The sequence below is a fragment of the Phoca vitulina genome, unplaced genomic scaffold (assembly GCF_004348235.1).
Source record: "Phoca vitulina isolate PV1807 unplaced genomic scaffold, GSC_HSeal_1.0 scaffold6, whole genome shotgun sequence".
Taxonomy (NCBI): domain Eukaryota; kingdom Metazoa; phylum Chordata; class Mammalia; order Carnivora; family Phocidae; genus Phoca; species Phoca vitulina.
This window is the reverse complement of record NW_022589709.1, coordinates 24043412-24065162: the sequence shown is the minus strand read 5'-3', so window position 1 is coordinate 24065162 and position 21751 is coordinate 24043412. Positions and strand designations below refer to the sequence as shown.

Sequence of the window (21751 nt, the reverse complement as noted above, 5' to 3'; positions counted from 1 at the left end):
TTATATGTATATTAAATTTACGATGCATCAATTATTTATCCATGCATACTCATTACAATTGTGACAGAAATAAAACAGGTTAATATCCATATTCTACAAATGAAATTAAGGCTGAAATTATGTGACTAGATCTTGGTGCCTGGGGTTTAATTTGATTTATTCTATTTGTATTTACTTTATTTTGTGAACATAATTTTGGATAACAAATATTCTGCCTTTGGTGTATACTAAGATATATTATGATAGTATATTCATATTGATCAAAATTATTTGGCATGCTTTATTAGAACAACGGCTGCTAAAGAGCAAGAAATTGAGTTTGATACTTCCTTACTAGAAGAAAATGAAAATCTTCAGGCAAATGAAATTATGTGGAATAATTTAACAGCAGAAAGTTTACAAGTAATGTAAGTATTTAGAAAATCTGAACAGTTTAAATATTAGTGTTATTATTTATAGTTTTACTTTATCAGATTTAAAATTTCAATCTTTATTTTTTCCAAGTAATGAAAAGTAAATTAAAAATGAACTGATTGTTGTTTGGTCAGAAAGAAATGTTTTGAAAAATATATTAACTTTATTCATTGTGATCACTGATTTTGGTAATTCTGAAAATCAAAATTCTGTGTGATGTTATAGTCACTTGCCCAGTTACTTATATTGGAATAATGGTTCATTCTTTTCAAAACTTACTTACTTACTTATTTATTTATTTCCCATTCAATACTCAAAACTTTCTGGCAGAACCATTTTGGAAATGAGAAGACTGAGTGGTAAAGAAGAAACTCATAGGTGTCAGAAGTGTTTAGTATAAAAATTTGACTTTTAATTGAATTCTTTTCTCTTTAAGCAGGGATGCCTTCTGTTATATGCTTTTAAATAAATTAGTTCTTCATCTTGTTATTGTTGCCTAATATTTTAAAGGAGTTTTGAGAAATCTTAATGTGTTTTTAAGTCCTTTTCAAGTATTAGAGGCTATTAATAGTATATTTTTAAATTTAGAAAACATAGTTAATGGGGCGCCTGGGTGGCTCAGTCGGTTAAGCATCTGTCTTCAGCTCAGATCATGATCCCAGAGTCCTGGGTTCGAGCCCCATGTGGGCTCCCTGCTGTGCGGGGCAAGGAGGGGGGCCTGCTTCTCCCTCTCCCTCTGCCTGTAGCTCCCCCTGCTTGTGCTCTTTCTATCCAATAAATAGATGAAATCTTAAAAAAAAAAAAAAAAGAAAGAAAAGAAAAAAGAAAAGAAAACATAGTTAAGGCACTCTACTTTTAAATATTTAACTCAGGGGTCCCTGGGTGGCTCAGTTGGTTAAGCATCTGCGTTCAGCTGGGTCATGAGCCCAGGGTCTTGGGATCGAGCCCCATACTGGGCTCCCTGGTCAATGGGGAGCTGCTTCTCCCTCTGCACTTCCCCCCTTGTTTGTGCTCTCACACTCTTTCTCTTTCAAATAAATAGATACTTAACTCATCCCTTGATTTTTTTTTTTAGGAGCAACACAAAGAAACATATTTATTAATAAGCACTGTATGTACTTGTCTTCTGGGTCAGAACCACGGCTAGGAATGATTATGCACTCATTTGTCTTCAGTATTGGACACGTGGTATCATCTGACCTGTTGGCACTTTACCTCAAAAGACTCAGCCAAAAGTCCCCATCTAATATAATATAACAATCTCCTTTCTATTGTTCAGTAATATTTTGGTGTTACAAATGATTAACTGAGTGGTAGGATCCTGCGACTAACTCTTGGAAAGGGGTTTGATAACTTTAAAGTTGGGCAGGTGGGATGGAAGAAACTAACAAATGCTTGTTGAATCACCTGAACAAAATGAAGGCTTAAAAGTTACGGTGGATTGACTGTTGAGTGGAAGGGAGGCATGGGAGTACATTGAATTAGGGAGGTTTTTCTAGCAACCATATTGGGATTCTTGAAGCTATTCCCAAGTTTTGAAGTTCTTCACAGGAGTCTCACTTTGGATTTAGATATACACTTATAATGTTAGCTATCTTTAAACCAGTGGTCCTTACCCTGGATGATTTTTGTCCCCAGGGAACATTTGACAATATCTGGAGACATTTTTGTTTGTCAGGTGGGAAGGTACTGCTGGTAACTGGTGGGTAGAGGCCATGGATGCTGCTAAATATCCTACAGTGCATAGGACAGCCGCCTACAACAAAGAATTATCTGGTGAAAATGTTAATAGTGCCAAGGTTGAGAAACTGCTGTAAACAACAGAGTTGGATTTATGGCACAAAATGGATAGTAGAGTTTCTCAATTCGTGTGCAGTGACAAATTTCATTTTTTGATTCCTGTGCTGCTTGGTGAAGGAATATGGCATAAATTACTCCTGTTTTTTTGATCATTGTATTGGTCCCAAGTAATTTATTCATTTAATCATCAGAATATATTTACTGTATATTTAAGGTTGCAAGGGTTAATACCTCCAAGGTATTTATGCTAAAATCCATCAATTTATTTTAATAAACACCAAGAAAGAATGAGCATAGAAATATTGGAGTATAATATGGTAAAATTAAAAATAGCTACCTGTTAAAAGCTTATGTAAAATAAGAGATTTTGTGACCAAAGAATAATTTGTTTTATTGCTTTTCAGGGTATAATGAGAACAACACTAGTTATGCGCATAAATCATTATTTCTTAATTATGGTGATGAAGCAATGAAAAAATGTAATAAATTAAGGATAATAAATCTTTGAAAATGTGATAGAATATTTAATTGCTTACATCTTACTGAGGCAAAACTTTAGCTACATTTCACTGAACAGTGTCTAAATCAGGATAGGAGTTTAAGAGCAGGTTTCCCTTGAGAATTTTATTCCAAGAATGAGTTATACAGTGTGTTTATTGGCACTGTTAAAATAATCTAAGATAATTCCATTAAAAAATTTTATATATATATATATACACACGTATGTATATATTTAATATGATACAAAGTCTTGCTTTCCTTTTACCATAATATTAGTGCTTTAAAGTTAAACTAATTTCTTTCTTAATTTATCAGTTTTGTTGTTGAATGTGCTGAAACATTATATCCAATAGAAATGAATTAAACAAATGAACAGATAGATAGCTTTGGAAAAATAAATACAAATGACCAATAGTCCTGTAACAATAAAGAAATATCCATTTTTAAAAAGGAAGTTATTCCACCTACCAGATTGGCAAGAATGAAATAATTTGATAATACCCACTGTTATGGAGGGTATGGAGAAATAAGCCCTCTTATAAAGTCTTGGCAGAAGGGTAAATTAGTGTAAGCTTCTTGGAGGATAATTTTGCAACATACATCAAAGTTGTACTTGCTCATACACTTTGAGTTGAAATTTTACTTGTAGAACTTTAGCCTATAGGTAAGCAAAGATCTATGTACAAGTGTAACATGGTGGATTGCCTGCTTCTGAATCCTTACAGTATGACATTACCTCTGTGAAACTGGACAGATTACTTAGTCCCTTTATGTGTCATTTTCCTCAAAAATAAAATGGTAATAATAATGGCCCCCAACTCATAGTGTTGTTGTAAAGCTTACATGCATGAATAAATGTAAAATACTTAGAATAGTATTCTAAGCACATAGCAAGTTCTAGGTGCTGGTTTTGTTGTTTTTTTTAATTACTGCTTGGGGTGGACTCCAAGTGCAATGCTTAGTTTTTCATGGGCTTTTGGAAATGCTTGAGGTCTGAAAACTTTTTGTTTGTTCCTAAATATGAAAAGAAAATTATGTTACAAGCTATATTATGTCACTTTCATTAATTATTAAATTTGGTAAAAACAAAAATATTTCAAAATTCATAAGTTAGTTTTTTTCTTTTAGTTAACATACAGTGTTATATTAGTTTCAGGTGTACAGTATAGATTTTAATATCTGCATATGAATGTGGATTTCTGAGAAACCACATTTTAATATATATGATACTAATTTCGATAGAGGCCAAGGACTATAAAGGTCTTAAAACAGTCCTTTTGTTTTGGCAAAATACTGGAAACACCCTAAATATTCATCTATGAGGGGTTGGTTGAATTATGGTATATCCTTACTATATCCACAATTTTTCTAGATTATACAGGTTTTACTCTATTTTAAATAGAATAAAGATAGGTTTATATATGCTTTTATGGAAAGATCTTCAAAGTATACAATAAAAGGCAAAAGCAAGTTATACAGTAATATTTATGGAATGAGTCTATTAATAAAATAGTACATATATATGTTTGTATACATGTAGATCATATGTCAGAATGGAGGTGAATGGATGAGGTGAGTAGGGAAGCTTTTTGGGACCAATTTTATAATAATGTTAAATAAATGTGGTTTTATTTCTCTCATCTTTGCAGTTTTATTGTAGCGTGACTCTCTCCAGAATATTAGCTATTTGTTTTTCCTCCCATTGTGTCACTTCCTGTCCTTTCACTAAACATTTGTTCCCCAATCACATTGCTCTATATAGTTTTAGAATAGAACACTCTCAAAAGTGTTCTTTGAAAATGCCAATGTTTTATGGCCTGTGCTTCCCCATGTTCTACGTTTTTCCTGCGCCCATTTAAGAGCTGTAATAAGAAATAGTATAGGAAAACTTCAAAACTGTTTGTTTGTTTTGCATTCCTTTATGTTTGTTTCAGTGATCTGGTGACCCTCTCCTTTGTGAAAGGGTACATTAGTTTGGAAGTGAGAATCATTAGTATTTGACTCCTGAAGAATTCTTCTAATAATGCAAGTCATACTGGCAGTCTGCCAGACTGCTGATTCATAGTGACTGTGAAACAGAGAAAAAACTGGACTACATTTCTCTTGGACTCTTCAGAATTTTTGGCTAAATGTCAGATGTTACAGATGATTAATTAACATCTTTGTTGAATGAGCAAGTGAATGAAGAGGGTTTTCTGGAGAGATTTCAGGGAGTTTTTGAATAGTAGATGTCATCATCTCTGGCTTTATGTTAGGATCAGTAAAGAAGCTTTAAAAAATGCTGATGTCTGGGACCTAACCCAAACCAATTAAATCAAGTTTTGTGAGGGCACGGTCTAGGCATGGGGATTTTTTGTAAACTTTCCAGGTGACTTTATCGTGTGGACAGGATTGAAAATCTGTACCATAAACCCAGTAAAATTGTGTGTAGAAATGTGTGTGTTACTTTCTGGTGGCAGGTTCCTGCAAATTTTCAGAGGACTTCGACCCAAAATGGCTAAAGACTGCTGCTCTATTTGAATAAGTATCTTTCATATTTAAAGAATGTCTTTTTGTTAAACTTTTCTAATGAGTTTATATTCCTCAAGTTGTATAGTGTCAGGACGCCTGGGTGGCTCAGTCGGTTAAGCATCTGCCTTTCGCTCAGGTCATGATCTCAGGGTCCTGGGATCGAGCCCCACATCGGGCTCCCTGCCCAGCGGGGAGCCTGCTTCTCCCTCTGCCTCTCCCCCTGCTTGTGCTCTCTTTCTCTCTCTGACAAATAAATAAATAAAATCTTTAAAAAAAAAGTTGTATAGAGTCACGAGAAAAAGTAGTATTTTTACAATAGTCTTACTGGGAATTCCTTTTTGTCTCTGTCTTTTCTTCTCCTCTGCCATACTTCTGGGTCAGTGTTAAATTGTAAGATGTTTGAAATTCAAGTAGATGCCCTTTCCCTAAGGTTATATCTTTCACTTTGCTATTCATAAAAAGACTCCTTTTAATTTAGGAAGGGGGCTTTTTTTTTTTTTAATTCCTAAATGTAACATACAAATTGTCATTTTTATTAGCAGAAACTTACTGATATATTTAATAATTTCTATTCTTGGTTCCTGCTTATGGTATCACGTAGAGTTTTCTCAGCTAAATGTAGGAGGTTCTGACGTTATTACACAACTAGTATTTATATCCAAAAGAGGGCTTGATGGAAATCTAATGTTATAATAATATTAAATGACAAAGTTACTGCATTTACCCATCTAAATATGTGCCATGAAGCATTTTATCATATTCTCATTATTTGTATCAGCTACATTTATGAAAGTGTGGTATATAGAAGACTTAAACTCAAGTATTTGTAGGATTGTTTATTTCCTACTTACGGGAATTTTTTTTTTTTTTTTTTTGCATGGTAGATCATGATGTCGTAGAGGGCTGCTTCCTCAGCCTCTGATAATTTCTAACACTGGACACCCGCGATTCTACACTTCCTATCACACATGCATTTAAGTTGCATTACCTTCAAGCTGCAATCTGAGGTTGTTTCTTTTGTCTCTGTGATCTACAGCCTCTCTTCTTCCCCTTCATCACCCTTCCCCCACCTGCCTCTGTTTTGAATCACTCTTTGCCAAATGCTAGAAAAGATACTATATTGATTTTAATCATCCATTTATTAAGATTATATATGCAAATATTTCCTCTCATCTAATCACTATTTAATTGAATAATTTGGGACTCAGTAATTTTAGCTCATCAGAATAACTTGAAGAAGATAGATCTATAAAATTTTGAACATTAGAAGAATATATGTGTTTATTACATTGGTTTTGACATTTGGGATAGATGAGGCATCCGTTTGTGACCTGAGCCAAAAAAGGCAGACGCTTAACAGACTCGGCCACCCAGACACCCCTAAATAAGAATTGAAGAATGGTAATTATCTGTGTGGAAAAGTAATTCTTTTGGATTTTATGGGATATGAATTAACAAACTGCAGGCTGTGGGCCATATCCTGCTTGCTACTTATTTTTGTGGAGTCTGTAAGCTAAGAATACTGTTTACATTTTTAAATGTTTAAAAAAATCAACAGAAACATATTTTGTGACACATAATGTGAAGTTTAAACATCAGAGTACATAAATAAAGGTTTATTAGAACATGGCCGTGCTCATTCATTTATCTATTGTCCATGGGTGGGTCTATGGGTGATTTCTTGCTACAATGACAGAGTTGAGCATTTGTGACAGAGACCATAGATGGCATTCCCTTCACGTCACATTGCTGCTTCGTGCATTACAGATCCTAGTGACATTGTTCTAACTCAGTAGCATTTTGAGTGCTGCACATATTGCTGTATTACAGCATTTGAATGGCTTTTTGTTATCAGCCCATGCTGATCATGTCAAAACCAAAAAAGAGAATAGATTTTGAATATTACACCTTTTAAAATTTTTTAAATTTTAATTCAGTGTAATTAACATATAAGTGTTATATTTGTTTCAGGTGTACAATAGAGTAATTCAACAATTCTATATATTACTCGGTGCTTATCAAGATAAGACACAGTAGAGTGTGGATTATTTTGTTATTCAGTTAGATGGCAAAGTATTGTGTTTATTATGTAATGACACTATGGCTGTGCTAAATGATACAATATATGTTGACATTACCAGTCTAAATACTCATTTCAGTATTACCAACTTGCAGGAGAGCACTAGTGAGAAAAATTATAAAATTTAAAATGGAAGGGCACCTGGGTGGCTCAGTTGGTTAAGCGTCTGCCTTCAGCTCAGGTCATGATCTCAGGTTCCTGGGATCGAGCCCCGCGTCGGGCTCCCTGCTCAGCGGGGAGTCTGCTTTTCCCTCTCCCTCAGCCCCTCCCCCGGCTCCTGCTCGTGCTCTTTCTCTTTCTTTCTTAAATAAATAAATAAAATCTTTTTAAAAATTTTTAAATGGAATACCTCAGCACAGCAGACTTTCTTTAGAAAAATACGAAAATGAGGATGCAACCAAAATAAGTTTCTGGGTGGCTCATTTGTTATCTGAACAGGGAAAGGCATTTACCACTGGTGAATTAATTAGTGTTTCACTGCGGTAACTAAGAAAATAGGAAATATGTCTAGAGAAAATAAACTTAGTCTGTAGTCTGTTAGTCTTTCAGTGAGAACATTCACTTGAAGAGTGAGAAGATTGGGAGCTACATCATTAGTTAATTTAAAAAATAAATGATTTCAAGTGGCTTTCCCTGTCTCTTGATAAGTCAGCAGGTGTGATCAAAACTGCTCAGTTGTTTGAGGAGTCAATGCCAAGTCTGACGTGACTGAAGAATTACTCTCTAGGAATAGTTTTTGTGGCTCAACTACAGACAAGAATATTTTCAAAGAGATCGAGAAAACACTAATTCAATACAAACTGAAGTGTTACAAATGATGGTGTTAAAAATGTGTGGATCAGAAAGAGGCTTAGTTGAACAAATTTACAAAGCTTGTGAAAATGTTAGGTGTTTACCTAGTATGATTATTCATTGTATTTTTCATAAGGAGGCACTTCATGGAAAAATATTTGAATCTAAACATGTGTTCTTAAACTAATAATGTCAGTAATGGCCTTCATTTGCTCTCAAGGACTTGACCATCACCAGTTCCATGAATTTTTTGTCAAAAATTGAAATTGAATGTCACCACTTGCCCTATCATGTAGGATTTTGATAAGTTAGAAGTAGTAAAGTTTTATTGTGATTTTTTTTTTTTGAGGTCAGAGCCAAGACTGAAATTTTTCTAAATCAGAATTTCCCTCAACCACTGTTATTCAACACTGAATTCCAAAAGCTTCAGAAAAATTAGCTTGTGCTAAAGACTTGAATATTTTCCTAATATATTCAACCTAAAATTACAAGATAATACAGTGCTTATATGCAGAATTTATACTGTAGTAAAAATCATTTAGATGACAACTAATGTTACTTGAATCCCAGGTAATGGCAGGCTATTGTATATACTTCCTGCGCCATCAAACATTAAAACATGAAGCAAGATTACCATTCCCACCAAATTTGTAGCTGATGTATTTTCTAAGCTCAAACTACATTTCTAACAGTGAGTTTTGGACCTCTGTACGAGTATTTCAGCATTTCAAAAATCCATTCAACTGTGCAATTAAGGAGTTCCCACCTAACTTTCAGTTAGGAGTGATGAGTCTGCAATGTAATGACATGCTAAAAAGCATGCAATGTAATTTTATAAATGCCTTCTAAGCTGTAAATATACTCAATTAAAGTCATATGCTTATGATTGTTATTGATATTTGGCAGTATCCATCTATGTGAAAAGATCCTTTCAAAGATGAAATACATGAAATCTCATTATATATCTGCTTTAACAAATGAACATTTACATTTGATTTTGATGATGAGCACTAACTTTGAACCCCAATGAAGGGAAAAATTATTATCTTCAAAAGATTTCTGTCCCCATTAATACACCGGTGTTACGATGAATTGTACCCAATTATTATTATATTTTGAATTTTTCAATGAGATATTTGTATTTGTTTTCTCTTTGTTATGTTAGTACCTACGTAATATCCTTGATTTTGTCTCTTGATGGCAAAGTCTAAAATATTTATTTTCTAGACCTTTACAGAAAATGTTTGCTGACTCCTATTATAGGGAATGATGCCAATTTAACCCATTAGGCTGTCTGAATCAACCTTGTCAATCAATGGAACAATAAATAATGCAGTACTCTCACATTTTAAGCAGGACTGTCCTTTTATCAAGTTTGTTTTTTGCTGTTCTCATTTATAGTCTTAGTTCAAGTTTGGTATTTGGTTTGAATGAGTGACTGGGAAAGATTTGGAAATATGTGAAATATTAGAAGGCAGGTGACATGTTAAAAGGATATTGTGATTAAGAGACACAAAAAAATCACACAGAAGAAGGCAGCTGGATTTGTTGGTTGGGGTGGATTAGGTTGTGTGTTTAGGAGATAAATATATTTAGTAGAAACTCATAACTTTTGTTTGGTTGATTAGGAGCTATTTTCTGTTTAATCTTGAGAAAAGCTAATAAAGATTTGTGTCATGGTTTAGAAGGTCACCCATAAATTGCTATGCTGCTGCAATTATATTTTAAGAAAGAGATCATAAGAAATGTTTTATTTCTTCAATTTATGTTGCAGTCATAGAGAAAAAGAGATGTCAAAAAAATTACTTGAGGCAACTGTAACCCTTTTCTGTTTTTTTATTCTTTTAATTAGCCCAAATGTCGCAATGAATGTGACAGTATTGGAAGTTTATAATGTATAGATTTTTAGGAAGATACATTTCTGCAAGAGTGCTATAAGATTTAGATAATGATGGCCAATGGTTTGAGGATAGAAAAGTTTCTGTATAAGTACTGAAAACTTGTTACTATCTACAATTGTTTTTGGCTTTTGTGTCTTTAAATAACATTAAGTCTTTAAAAATTATCCAGCTAATGCTTGCAGATGATAAAATCCATAAAATCTTACAAAAGGGGGTACAGTGGAAATCAAAGCTTTCCTTTTTATAGATCCCATTTGTACCTTCCTGTGTTAATTGGTGAAAAAAGTTCATGTATCTTTCCAGAATGTATATACAAGCATATCCATGTATATAAATTGTTTTCTTGACTTAAATGGGCTTATTCTATGCATACTTTTTTGCATTATCCTCTTAATATATATGAAATATAGTGTACAGTGTTTTAATGCTTACATGTAATAAAATTTAATGTAGTTATTTATAGATGGGCATTTATTTCCAGTTTTTTCCTATTGCTAGGGGTGGAACTGAAATTTTACTTTATTTTAAATTAAATTACATGTGGCTACCGTTTTGGACATCACCATCTTAGATGTATGAATGCTCAGGGTGTGTGCATAAAGTGAATATAACTAACTTACTGATTTATAATGAGGAAACTGTTCATTCTAGGTTGAAAACTTTAGCAGAGGAACTTATGCAGACACAGCAGATGCTTTTAAACAAGGAGGAGACTGTCTTGGAGCTAGAGAAGAGAATTGAGGAATCTTCTAAGACCTATGAAAAGAAGTCTGAGTGAGTATAATTTGCAGGAAGAAAGTTTAATTGATTTAATTTTACAGAATACTTCAGTTACATGTTATCATGGATGTAAAATTTCTAGAAGCTGAAATTTCGTTTTCAGTGTAAAACTTCGTGTCATTGAGTTACTTTCTAGGACTCTGGAAAAATGATCTGGGCTTTGTCAATATAGTGGACTGATCATGTCTCAATGTTTTAACAGTTTGAACTATTTTCTGAAAAATCCTGTTAAAAGTTGTCTTTATTCCCCTTATCAGTGTCCACCAGATTCACTGTGCATTCCTTGTTGAGAAAGTGGCAGATTAGTGTTATCTAAAATTGGCTTCTCTGTGTTAGAAGGAAGCAAACACACTTAGAGAAAATAGCAATCTGCTTCACTTATAAAAATCCCTTTAAGATTTGCTGTGCTGATTGTCTTATTTCGCTCAGCATAACACCCTCCAGTTCCATCCACGTTGTTGCAAATGGCAAGCTCTCATTCCTTTTGATGGCTGCATAATATTCCATTGTATATATATACCACATAGAGGGGCGGGGGGTGGGAGGATGGGTTAGCCTGGTGATGGGTATTAAAGAGGGCACGTTCTGCATGGAGCACTGGGTGTTATGCACAAACAGTCATGGAACACTACATCAAAAACTAATGATGTAATGTATGGTGATTAACATAGCAATAAAAAATCAAAATTAAAAAAAAAGATTTGCTGTGCTGTTTGTCTTACTTTCATTTTTCTTGCTGACTTCTGGATCTGTAAATATCCTACTGGATCCTCTTACTTGGGTTGTTTTCACTAATTATGTTGTTTTCACTAATTATGTTTTCTGCTGTTTTAACGTTTACATTTTGATCTATAATTTAAAATCTATGTTTTGGCTTTGGTTATTGTTTGCATCTCCAACAGATATAACTAGTAATGGTTTCTTTACTGACTGGAGCGTATGAATTTCTTGCTATCATTCTCTCATAATTGGCTTGCTTTAGCAAGATTCTTAAGGAAATTGTGATGTGTTGGATTTCTCTGGTCTATACTTGCTCTTTCTATATAACATCTCAAATATTCTCCACTTCTCTCAAGTCTCTGATCCTCTCATCTCCCCCATTATAGACAGCGGATGGACCTCTTCTACATTACAGAAAAATTAGAATCATCAGATTGCAATTCTGTTATTTTCTATGACTAGATATGCACATCCACTGCATTTGTACCCATTCTCTGTACTTGCTTCCATAGAGGAACTGCTCCTTGTCCTAAGTCTACTTCTTGGGCCCGTTTTTTGTATCTTGTCATCTCATACTTTCTCAGAAATTTTACATTATTTATCATATTATGTTCATCTTTTCTTCTTAATTGAGTCCAGTGCTCACTTTTTAAATATGCTTATGTCTTGACTCTTAAAAACAATTTCCACCCCGGATAACCCTTCTGTATTCATATTTTCCCCCAACTGCCTTTGTCTTCTGTTTTTTTAGTCATACTTGTGCTAAGAGTAATTATGCTCGTTCATTTGTTCAACTCCCACTTAGTTCTCAACCCACATATATCTAGCTTCTGCCCCATCACCATTGGAATAGATATCTGTAAGATCTCCAATGACCTATACATTGCTAAATTAAACAAGTATCTTACGTGACCTCCTCTCAGTATCTGATTTTGTTGACTACATGTTTCTTCTTTTCCCTTGGTATTTGGGACCAGATCTTTTGCCTGTCTTTCTGGCTACTCCTTTATAAACTCATTCTCCTCTACTCAGCCAATCCATTTTGGAGTTATTTGAGGAATGGCTCTAGGCTTTATTACTCCCCTCTCTGTATTCTCTCTCTAGGTGGTTTCCTGAGGATGACCCACATTTGTTACTCTTGCTCAGATTTTCCCTCTGAACTCAATGGCCATGTGGTCAATTGCCTACTTGACATGACTGCTTGGATGTCTTAGAAGTACCCTAAATTTCCCATGTCTGAGACTGAATTAAAAATCTCAATACAGCTTAACCCAATTCAACCTAGTTCATTCTTAGTATTCCTTATTTCAGTGAATGGCAACACCATCTATTCTATTACACAGCTCAAAATATTAGAGGCCTACCTCTCCCACTTATACTATGACTCCTTATTATAACTTGGCGTTAAATATTATATTGGAATCTATGAGCTTTTTAAAGATGAGAACAGGAAAATTTGAATTGCTCTGGGCATTCCCTTAATAAATCTGGAAAATTTCAGTATTGCATCAACAGAAGATTCTATTTGGATCATAAAAATAAAATTTATCAACCATTGAACATATGAAATTCAAAAAAATAATTATATTTTGCTTTTCTGTGTTTGGGAATAATTTCTTCACATGTTTACAGATGACCAAGTAGTTTTACTTTTTACAGTTTTGTAAATGCATACATTATAAATGACTCCTGTTTTAAAATTTAGTGGGTATAAAGAAAGACCATTAGATGCCTGACCCTCTCACTAGCATGTCTGACTATACGTTGTTGGAGGAAACAATCTCTAAGTGTTATCTTAATCTAGAAATTGTGAGATTCTTTGATTTTTTGCTATATTTTCTTGACTCAAATCTTTGACTCTCTCTTCATCTACATAATGAATGTGACCCACTCTCCTACACCTATTTATATTTATCAGGAAATGAGAATGGGGATATAGGAGGGGGGCTTAAAGGGTGGTAGATATGTGGGAAATAACATTTATTGAGTTCTTATTCTGTTCCACATGTTATCTGGATGTTTTATATATATTACCACACTGAATGTTATCTTCACTATGCCTTTTGTGTATTTGCCTGTATTTTACCTGTGTGACTTAGAGAATTTTAAAAAATTACAATTACATACCTAGTCAGTGGTAAAAAAAATGCATGAGTTCCTGACTCCACAGCATATGTCTTTTTAATCACAGCTTGATCTTATTATTTTAAGTGTTCTTATGAGAGTCAGTTAAAAGGGGTAAGTGTGTCAAGCAGTTCAGGGGATGAGTCCTGTTTAACCCAAATTCTGTTAACCCTTTGTTATTGTGATGTTTTTATTGTTAGCTTCATGGCGTAATCTTGAAAATGTTAAGTACGTTTATATAACTAAGCAGTAATTGTGAAATCGCATTAATTTAGCTATTAGTAGGGTTGAAGTTTGTCTTTGACTTATATGTTAAAATATTTTGCTAAACAAATAACCTGAAATTATTTTCTACTGAAAATGTTTGTGCTTTTCAGTTTCTTAATAATTCATAAACATTTCCTTTTTTGGTGTATGTATGTGTGTAAATCTACATACATATTTAAATACACTTATATAATTGAAAGCAATTTTAATCTAGTTTTAGAAATAGATTTACAATTTTTTTACTGGGCAATACTTTTTTAGCTTCATATACTGTTAATTGGAAGTAATAAAACAATAAAACAGAACTACAGTTCTTAACAAATGCTAAAAGTATCCTATAAGTTAGATATTTACACTCTTAAATTACTGCAATTATGCTGAATTTTTACCTAACAGAAAGCATTAGTGGTTCTGTTGAAATACAACATAATAAGGAGCTGAAGTTAAAACCTTTAAATTTGAGTTTAACATAAATGGCTCTAAAACATTTTATAGTAACAGGGAAGAAATAAATTATGTAAGAAATCACTTGATAGCTTTGATTCCTATAATTGAATAATCTAAAGTGAAAAATAAACTTAAAGAATGGTTTTTATGTGACATTAAATTAAAACTAACGAGTTGAGTTTTAACTTATATAAATGATGCAGGTCTCAACTGAAATTAGCTGTTGTAGAATTATATTTAAAAAAAAAATAGAGTAAAAGGAATAAAACCAACCACTTGAAATGGTATAATTTTAATACAACACAGAGTGTCACTCTAGTATACATAACTTTACTCATTACTTCTAAAGCGTATTTATTCAAATGGAAATAATATCAATCTTCTCCTGATTTATGATCCTTGACTACTGAATTAGAAAGTAGTTTATGGGAAAGTACGCCAAGCATATGTTATTTATGACTCAATGGCATGAAGAGCAAGTAATATTACTATTGGTTTTAATGCTTGGCTTGACTTTCAAAAAGTGAATGATTATTCAATTTTGTGTTGTTTTGTGCCATTATCACCTAATACTTAAAAATATATGTTATAAAATCAAAACTCTTAGAGCCATGCAGAATCTTAAGAGCTCATTTGATCCAACCTCCTTGTCTTTCAAATTATGTGACATCTGAGGCCCCAAAATTTTAAGAGACTTGCAAAATGTCACAGCTAGCTTATAGTTAAGGTAAGACTTGAGCCGTCTAGGGTATTGTTCTAGTCTGCAAATTCAGGGACCTTTTATTTTTGTCTTAGGATTTAAAAATTATGTGTGTTACAAAAAAAAAAATGTCCTGCCTAAGTAGGGAATTCATTCAATAATATTTATTACATGTCTGTTAGGTGCTGTGAATACAATGAAAGGTAAGATATATTTTGTCCCATGTCTCGTGAAGCTTACACTTCCATGGAATAGGCTAATACAAATAAGAAATTAACAATTGTGATAAATGCTATAAAATAAGGAGGAGCACCTACTTAAGATAGATAGTCAGAAGAATAATAGAGGAGCACCTACTTAAGATAGGTAGTCAGGGGTCTCACAGAAAGTGGCATTTCTTGCTAGATGTGAAGGACGCCTCCATGTGAAAAATGCATGGAAAGAGTAGTCAGTAATAGGAAGTAAGTTGCACATGCAATGGTCCTGATCCCATCCATGTTTTAAATTTATTTATTTTTTTAAAGATTTTTATTTACTTATTTGACAGAGAGAGACACAGCGAGAGAAGGAACACAAGCAGGGGGAGTGGGAGAGGGAGAAGCAGGCTCCCCGCCGAGCAGGGAGCCCGATGCGGGGCTTGATCCTAGGACCCTGGGATCATGACCTGAGCCAAAGGCAGACCCTTAACCGACTGAGCCACCCAGGCACCCCATATTTTAAATTTATTTATAGCTTCATATATATCTTATGTTATACAATCATTTATTTTCTATAATTTTCTTCTTACTGTAGTATGTATAGCTTGTTTGCTCTATGGTATTATAAGCATAAAAATAATTGTATGGTATGTGGTATAGTGATTATAGCAATACTTTTAAAAAAGTAACTATTAAACAAAAGCAAGATGTTAATGTATGTGAAATTATATCATTATACATTGAACTCAGTGAAATTAATTGTTAGAAGCTAATGTTGCTCATTAATTTCATGATTAGACATGTTGATAAAAAAAAGGTAGGACTAGAGCTATACAACGGGACATATACCTCCCCAGCAAATCTCATTGTTCTTCAAAACCACCAAACTAAAAACCAGGAAATGTATATTTTAACCTAATTCCTGGTATTAGGATAGTGTCTCAGAATGACTAAGTGATTGCCAATATGATACAGTTACAATAGATATTTAGAACTCCTGAAGGAGAATAAAAAAGGCTATCCCTAAAACAGAGTATTTAGGAACCCAAGGCATATGAGATTATAAAAACCTCACCTCACCAGAGGAAGTGTGATGCAGCAGCAGTGATATGTATTTTTAACTAAATTTTTTATTTTCAGACAATTATAGATTGACATATAGTTGTAAGAATCAAGACAGAGAGGTCCCATGTACCCTATACTCAGTTCTCCGCAGTGGTAGCATCTTGCAGAACTATGATATAATATTATAATCCAGATATTGACATTGACACAATAATGGTACAGAACATTTCCATCATTGCAAGGGTCCCTCATGTTGTATTTTTATAGCTACACTGCCTTCTATCTCACACCCTTTTCCTAACCCCTGGCAACTGTTAATATGTTCTCCATTTCTACAATTTTGTCTTTTCAAGAATGTTATGTAAATGGAATCACACTGTATGCAATCTCTTGAGATTGGCTTTTTACATTCATTGTAATCCATCCAGGTACTTTCATTCCTTTTTATTGTTAAGTAGTATTCCATGGTGTGGTGTTAGTTTCCTAGGACAGCCATAACAAAGTACTGCAAACCTGGTGGCTTAAAAAATGAATTTATTTTCTCATAGTTCTGGAGACCAAAAGTCTGAAATGAAGTGGCAGGCTGGTTTCTTCTGATGGCTCTGAGGGAGAATCTGTTCCATGCCTCCCTTCTAACTTCTCTAATGGCTGGCAAACCTAGGCATTCCTTGGTTTATAGAGGCATCACTTCAATCTCTTTGTACAGTGTTCTGGATACTCTTCTCAGTATACAGAGTTTCTTCTTACAAGGACATGCACGACTCATAGAAATTAAAAGCCCATCCACTCCAGTATGACCTCATCTTAATTAATTACATCTGCAACAACCCTATCTCCAAATAAGGTCACATTCTGACGTTCTTAGGGTTAGGATTTGAACATATCTTTTTAGAGGATACAATTTAACCCATAACAGAATGGATATTTGGTCTCATCATTCACCCTTTGAAGAACATCTGGTTTGTTTCCATTTTTTGGCTATTACAAATAAAGATGCTTCAAACATTCATGTAAGGGTTTTTGTGTGAACATGTTTTAATTTCTCTGGGATAACCATGAAGTTTCCTACCAGCAATGCATGAGTGATCAGTTTCTCCTCATCCTTGCCAGGATTTGGTGTGGTCACCATATTTTATTTGAGCCATTCTCATAAATGTGTACAGATACCTCTTTTTTTTTATATTAAGACTTTATTTTTTAGAATAGTTTAAGTTTCACAGCAAAATTGAGGGGAACGTTCAGAGATTTTCCATATACCCCTGCCCCGACACATGCATATCCTCCCCATTATCAATATCCCCCACCAGAGTGTTAACATTTGTTATAGTTGATGAACTTACAATGACACATCATTATCACCCAAAGTCCTTAGTTTAAATTACATTTCATTCTAGGGGCGCCTGGGTGGCTCAGTCGGTTAAGTGGCTGACTCTCGATTTTGGCTCAGGTCATGATCTCAGAGTCCTGGGATTGAGTCCCATGTCAGGCTCCCTGCTCAGCAGGGAGTCTGCTTGAGGTTCTCTCTCTCCCTCTGCACCCCCCTCCCGCTCATGCACATGCTCTCTCTCTCTCTCAAATAAATAAATCTCCAGTTATTTATCCTCCAGCCCCCATCTTCAGCTGTTGTCAACTGCTGATCTTATTATCTCCATAGCTTTGCCTTTTCCAGAATGTCGTGTATTTAGAATCAGACATGCTGGGTAGCCTTTTCACATTGGTTTCTTTCACTTAATAATATGCAGTTAAGTTTCCTCCATATCTTTTTGTGGCTTGGTAGCTCATTTGAGGACTGAATAATATTCCATTGTCTGGATAAACCACAGTTTATTTATCCATTCACCTCCTAAGGGACATCTTGGTTGCTTCCAAGTTTTGGCAATTATGAATAAAGCTGTTATATAAACATCTGTATGCAGGCTTTTGTGTGGACATAAGCTTTCAATTCCTTTGACCAAATACTAAGGAGTGTGATTGCTTGATCTTATGGTAAGAGTATCTTTAGTTTTTTTGTAAGTAATTGCCAAACTGTCTTTTAAAGTGGTTGCATCATTTTGTATTCCCAGCAATGAATGATAGTTCCTGTTGCTCCACATCCTTGTCAGCATTTGATGTTGTCAGTGTTCTGGAGTTTGGCCATCTCATAAGTGTGTAGTGGTATCTCATTGTTGTTTTAATTTGCATTTCACTGAAGACATATGATATGGGGCATCTTTTCATGTACTTATTTTCCATCAGTATATCTCCTTTGGTGAAATGTCTGTTAAGGTCTTTGACAATTTTTAAATCAGGTTGTTTTTCTTATTGTTGACATTTAAGAGATCTTTGTATGTTTTGGATAACAGTCCTTTATCTCCCTCTCCTTCTGCCCCTCCCCCACTCTCTCTCCCTCAAATAAATAAAATCTTAAAAAAAAATAAAAATAGAGCTTTTTCTCTAAACTACATATGACAAAATCTTTTATTAATTTATTATTTTATTGAACTATAGTTGGTATATAATATTATATTAGTTTTGTGTGTACAACATAATGATTTGACATTTGTATATATTACAAATGATCACTATGACATATCTAGTTACTGTCACCAGCAAAATTATTATAATATTATTGACTAATATTTCCTATGCTGTACTTTACATCTTTGTGACTGATTTGTTTTATAACCAGAAGTTTGTACCTCTTAATTCCCTTTCCATATTTTGCCCATCCCCCTACCCCTCTCCTCTGGCAACCACCAGTTTATGAGTTTGTTTCTGTTTTGTTTTGTTTTTTAGAGTACATATAAGTGAAATCATATGGTATTTGTTTTTCTCTGTCTGACTTATTTACTTAGCATAATACCCTCTAGGTCCATCCATATTGTCACAAGTGGCAAGGTTTCATTCTTTTTTTATGGCTGAGTAATATTTCATTATGTGGATTTGTATTATATATTTAAATATATTTATATTTTATATATGTGAATAATCTGTATCACAACACACCACACCACATCATCTTTATCCATTCATTATTGATGGACACTTAGGTTGCATCCTTATCTTGACTGTTGTAAATAATGCTGCAGTGAACATAGGGATACAGATATCTTTTCGTATTAGTGTTTTTGTTTTCTTTGGGTAAATACCCAGAAGTGGAATTACTAGATTGTCTGGTATTTCTATTTAAGTTTTTTTTTTTTTTTTTTTTAATTCTAACTTCCTATAATGGTTTAATCCTTCAAAAAATTTGTTTAGTATTTAATGAAGCTAAAACTAATTTATTCACATCCTTCATGTAACACAGTCTCTTTTTTTTTCCGGGTTGAGTAATACTTCTAACTCTTTAATATTTTTCTCCTAAGTCTATATTCTATTTGTTACTGACTACTGCACAGCCATATAACAGTCCTTCTAGTTTTGCCATTTAAAATGGACCAAAAATAGGTATCATTTCTTTTCCTGCTATAACAGATTGCCACAGACTTGGTAACTTAAAACAACACCAATTTATTCTCATATATTTCTGGAAATCAGATGTTGGAAATGAATCTTATGGCCCTAAAAGCAAGTTATTGATGATGCTAATTTCTTCTGGAGGCTCTTGGGGGGAATCTACTTTTTTCTGTTTTTCCAGCTTCTAGACTAGACTTTCCTCATTTCTTGGCTCTTGGCCCCACATCAAATGCCTTTCTTCCCTTTTTTTCTTGTCACATTGCCTTTTCTAACATCATCCCTTTTACTTTCCTCTTATCAGGTGCCTATGAATATTGCACTCTCCTGGATCATCTAAAATAACTTCCCCATTCCAGTGTCCTTAACTTCTAAAACTCCCTTTTGCTATGTAAGATAACATATGCACAGGTTCTGGGGAGAAGGATGTAGTCATCTGCTATACAGTTGAAGAGATAATAAAATGTATGTGTTTCACTCCTATTAATGTATTTCTTTGAATTTTGTTCAGCTGTTCAGTTAATATTTACTTTTTTGTAATTGTTGTTCCTTATTTGTCATTCCATATTTTAAGTTTGTAGTTTATTTTCATTCTTTTGATTATCATTATTATTTTATTTTGCATTTTTCCCTATTTAGAAAATCTATTTGCAAAAAGCTAATGGTAGCAGTAATGGTTTTAGAGTGTTAGTGTTTTCAACTATACTTCCCTATTAATTGGTCCACGTTGGTGAAATCATTCACCCTCTTTTTGGACTTATCCTACAGATGTACATGAATATGTGTTTTTACCATCATATCTTGTACATTTTAAGTTGTTCCTTATCCTCTTGTTATGTGATTCTTTTGGTAGCTAGGAGGTGCAAAGAAGGAACCCTCAAGAAGCTTTAGGTTCATATGGGTGTAATCTTTTCTAGAACCCAGTCCTCATGAATTTATGGTCACAAAAGCAGTTGTTTTAAAAATCAACTTTCTCTGAAGAGATTCACAGAGAAAAAATACGTAACCAATTTATTACGAAAAAAGGCTCACTATCTACTATGCAAACCAGCATGAATTTATCAGGAAATCTGTGTGGATTTAGAACACAGGTCACAGATTGTTGAGTGATGGTGATATAAATGATCATTGCTATCTACTGAATTCTTACTTTATGGTAGGTATCGTGCTAACAGTTTTTCAAGTATTATCTCATTGTATTCAGAACAACCCTGACAATTTGGTATATTATCAATTTTTCCAGTGCTAAAACTGAAGATGAGAAAAACAACATGATTAAGTCATTAAGTTGAATCTGTTCTCATTCAGTATAATTACACTCTTTCCGTTATGCCATGATGATTTTACTTGGGGAGTGTTAATGAGCTCTGACAGTTTGGTATATCCTTCTTCATTACTTTTGCTGTGAACTCCACTGGTTAGAGGGGTTTGTCTTTTGAACATTGCTAGGTTTCTGGTAAAAATAATCTTACTCATTAGTTCTATTTTTCCCAAATTTCACTCAGTTCTCTACCTGAGTTCTCTTTTTGTTAGGATACTCACCTGAAACTCATTGCAGTATAGTGAGGAGATTATAGCTTTCATTCACTGAAGTTGTACCCTGCTCAATTTGATTGGAATTGAGTTTTCAAAATATTGATCAGCATCATATTTATAAACAAGTCTCTCTTAGTGGGCATTCCTTCTGCCTATGATTACTTATTCCATTAATATTAATCCGTGTAAGTTCCAATTTAAGGAGGTAACATTTTCTGATCTTATTCTCCAGTTTTGAAGTTTTCCCCTATTGACAGTCTATTGTTGCTTACATATTAATAACCTATTTTCAGTGGTACATGGCACAGTTCTTTAATATATTAATATACCATGTATGAAGTGTTTCCAGAAGGTATTCCTTGCCACCACTACCTGTTTTCTTGTAGCTTTAATGTGGTTGAATTAGTTTGAAATTCCCTTTAGGGCAGATTTCAAGGGATAAAAGGTCACAATAAGGCGACGTGTGGCCTATGTAGTTCTCTAA

The 21751-nt window shown here is 33.8% G+C and overlaps 1 protein-coding gene across 9 annotated transcripts in view; it reads left to right on the top strand.

Annotated features, from left to right (window-relative positions):
- Positions 1-21751, top strand: part of FER (FER tyrosine kinase) — a 439678-nt gene that overhangs the window by 94979 nt on the left and 322948 nt on the right. For all 9 annotated transcript variants that reach the window (XR_004299354.1, XR_004299353.1, XM_032403878.1 and 6 more), the window contains 2 exons: positions 288-407; positions 10651-10773. Coding sequence is in view for 7 of the 9 variants with exons in the window: in XM_032403878.1 (XP_032259769.1) it covers positions 288-407; positions 10651-10773 (243 nt within the window). In the remaining 2 variants the exon portion in view is untranslated. The remainder of the gene's footprint in view (positions 1-287; positions 408-10650; positions 10774-21751) is intronic.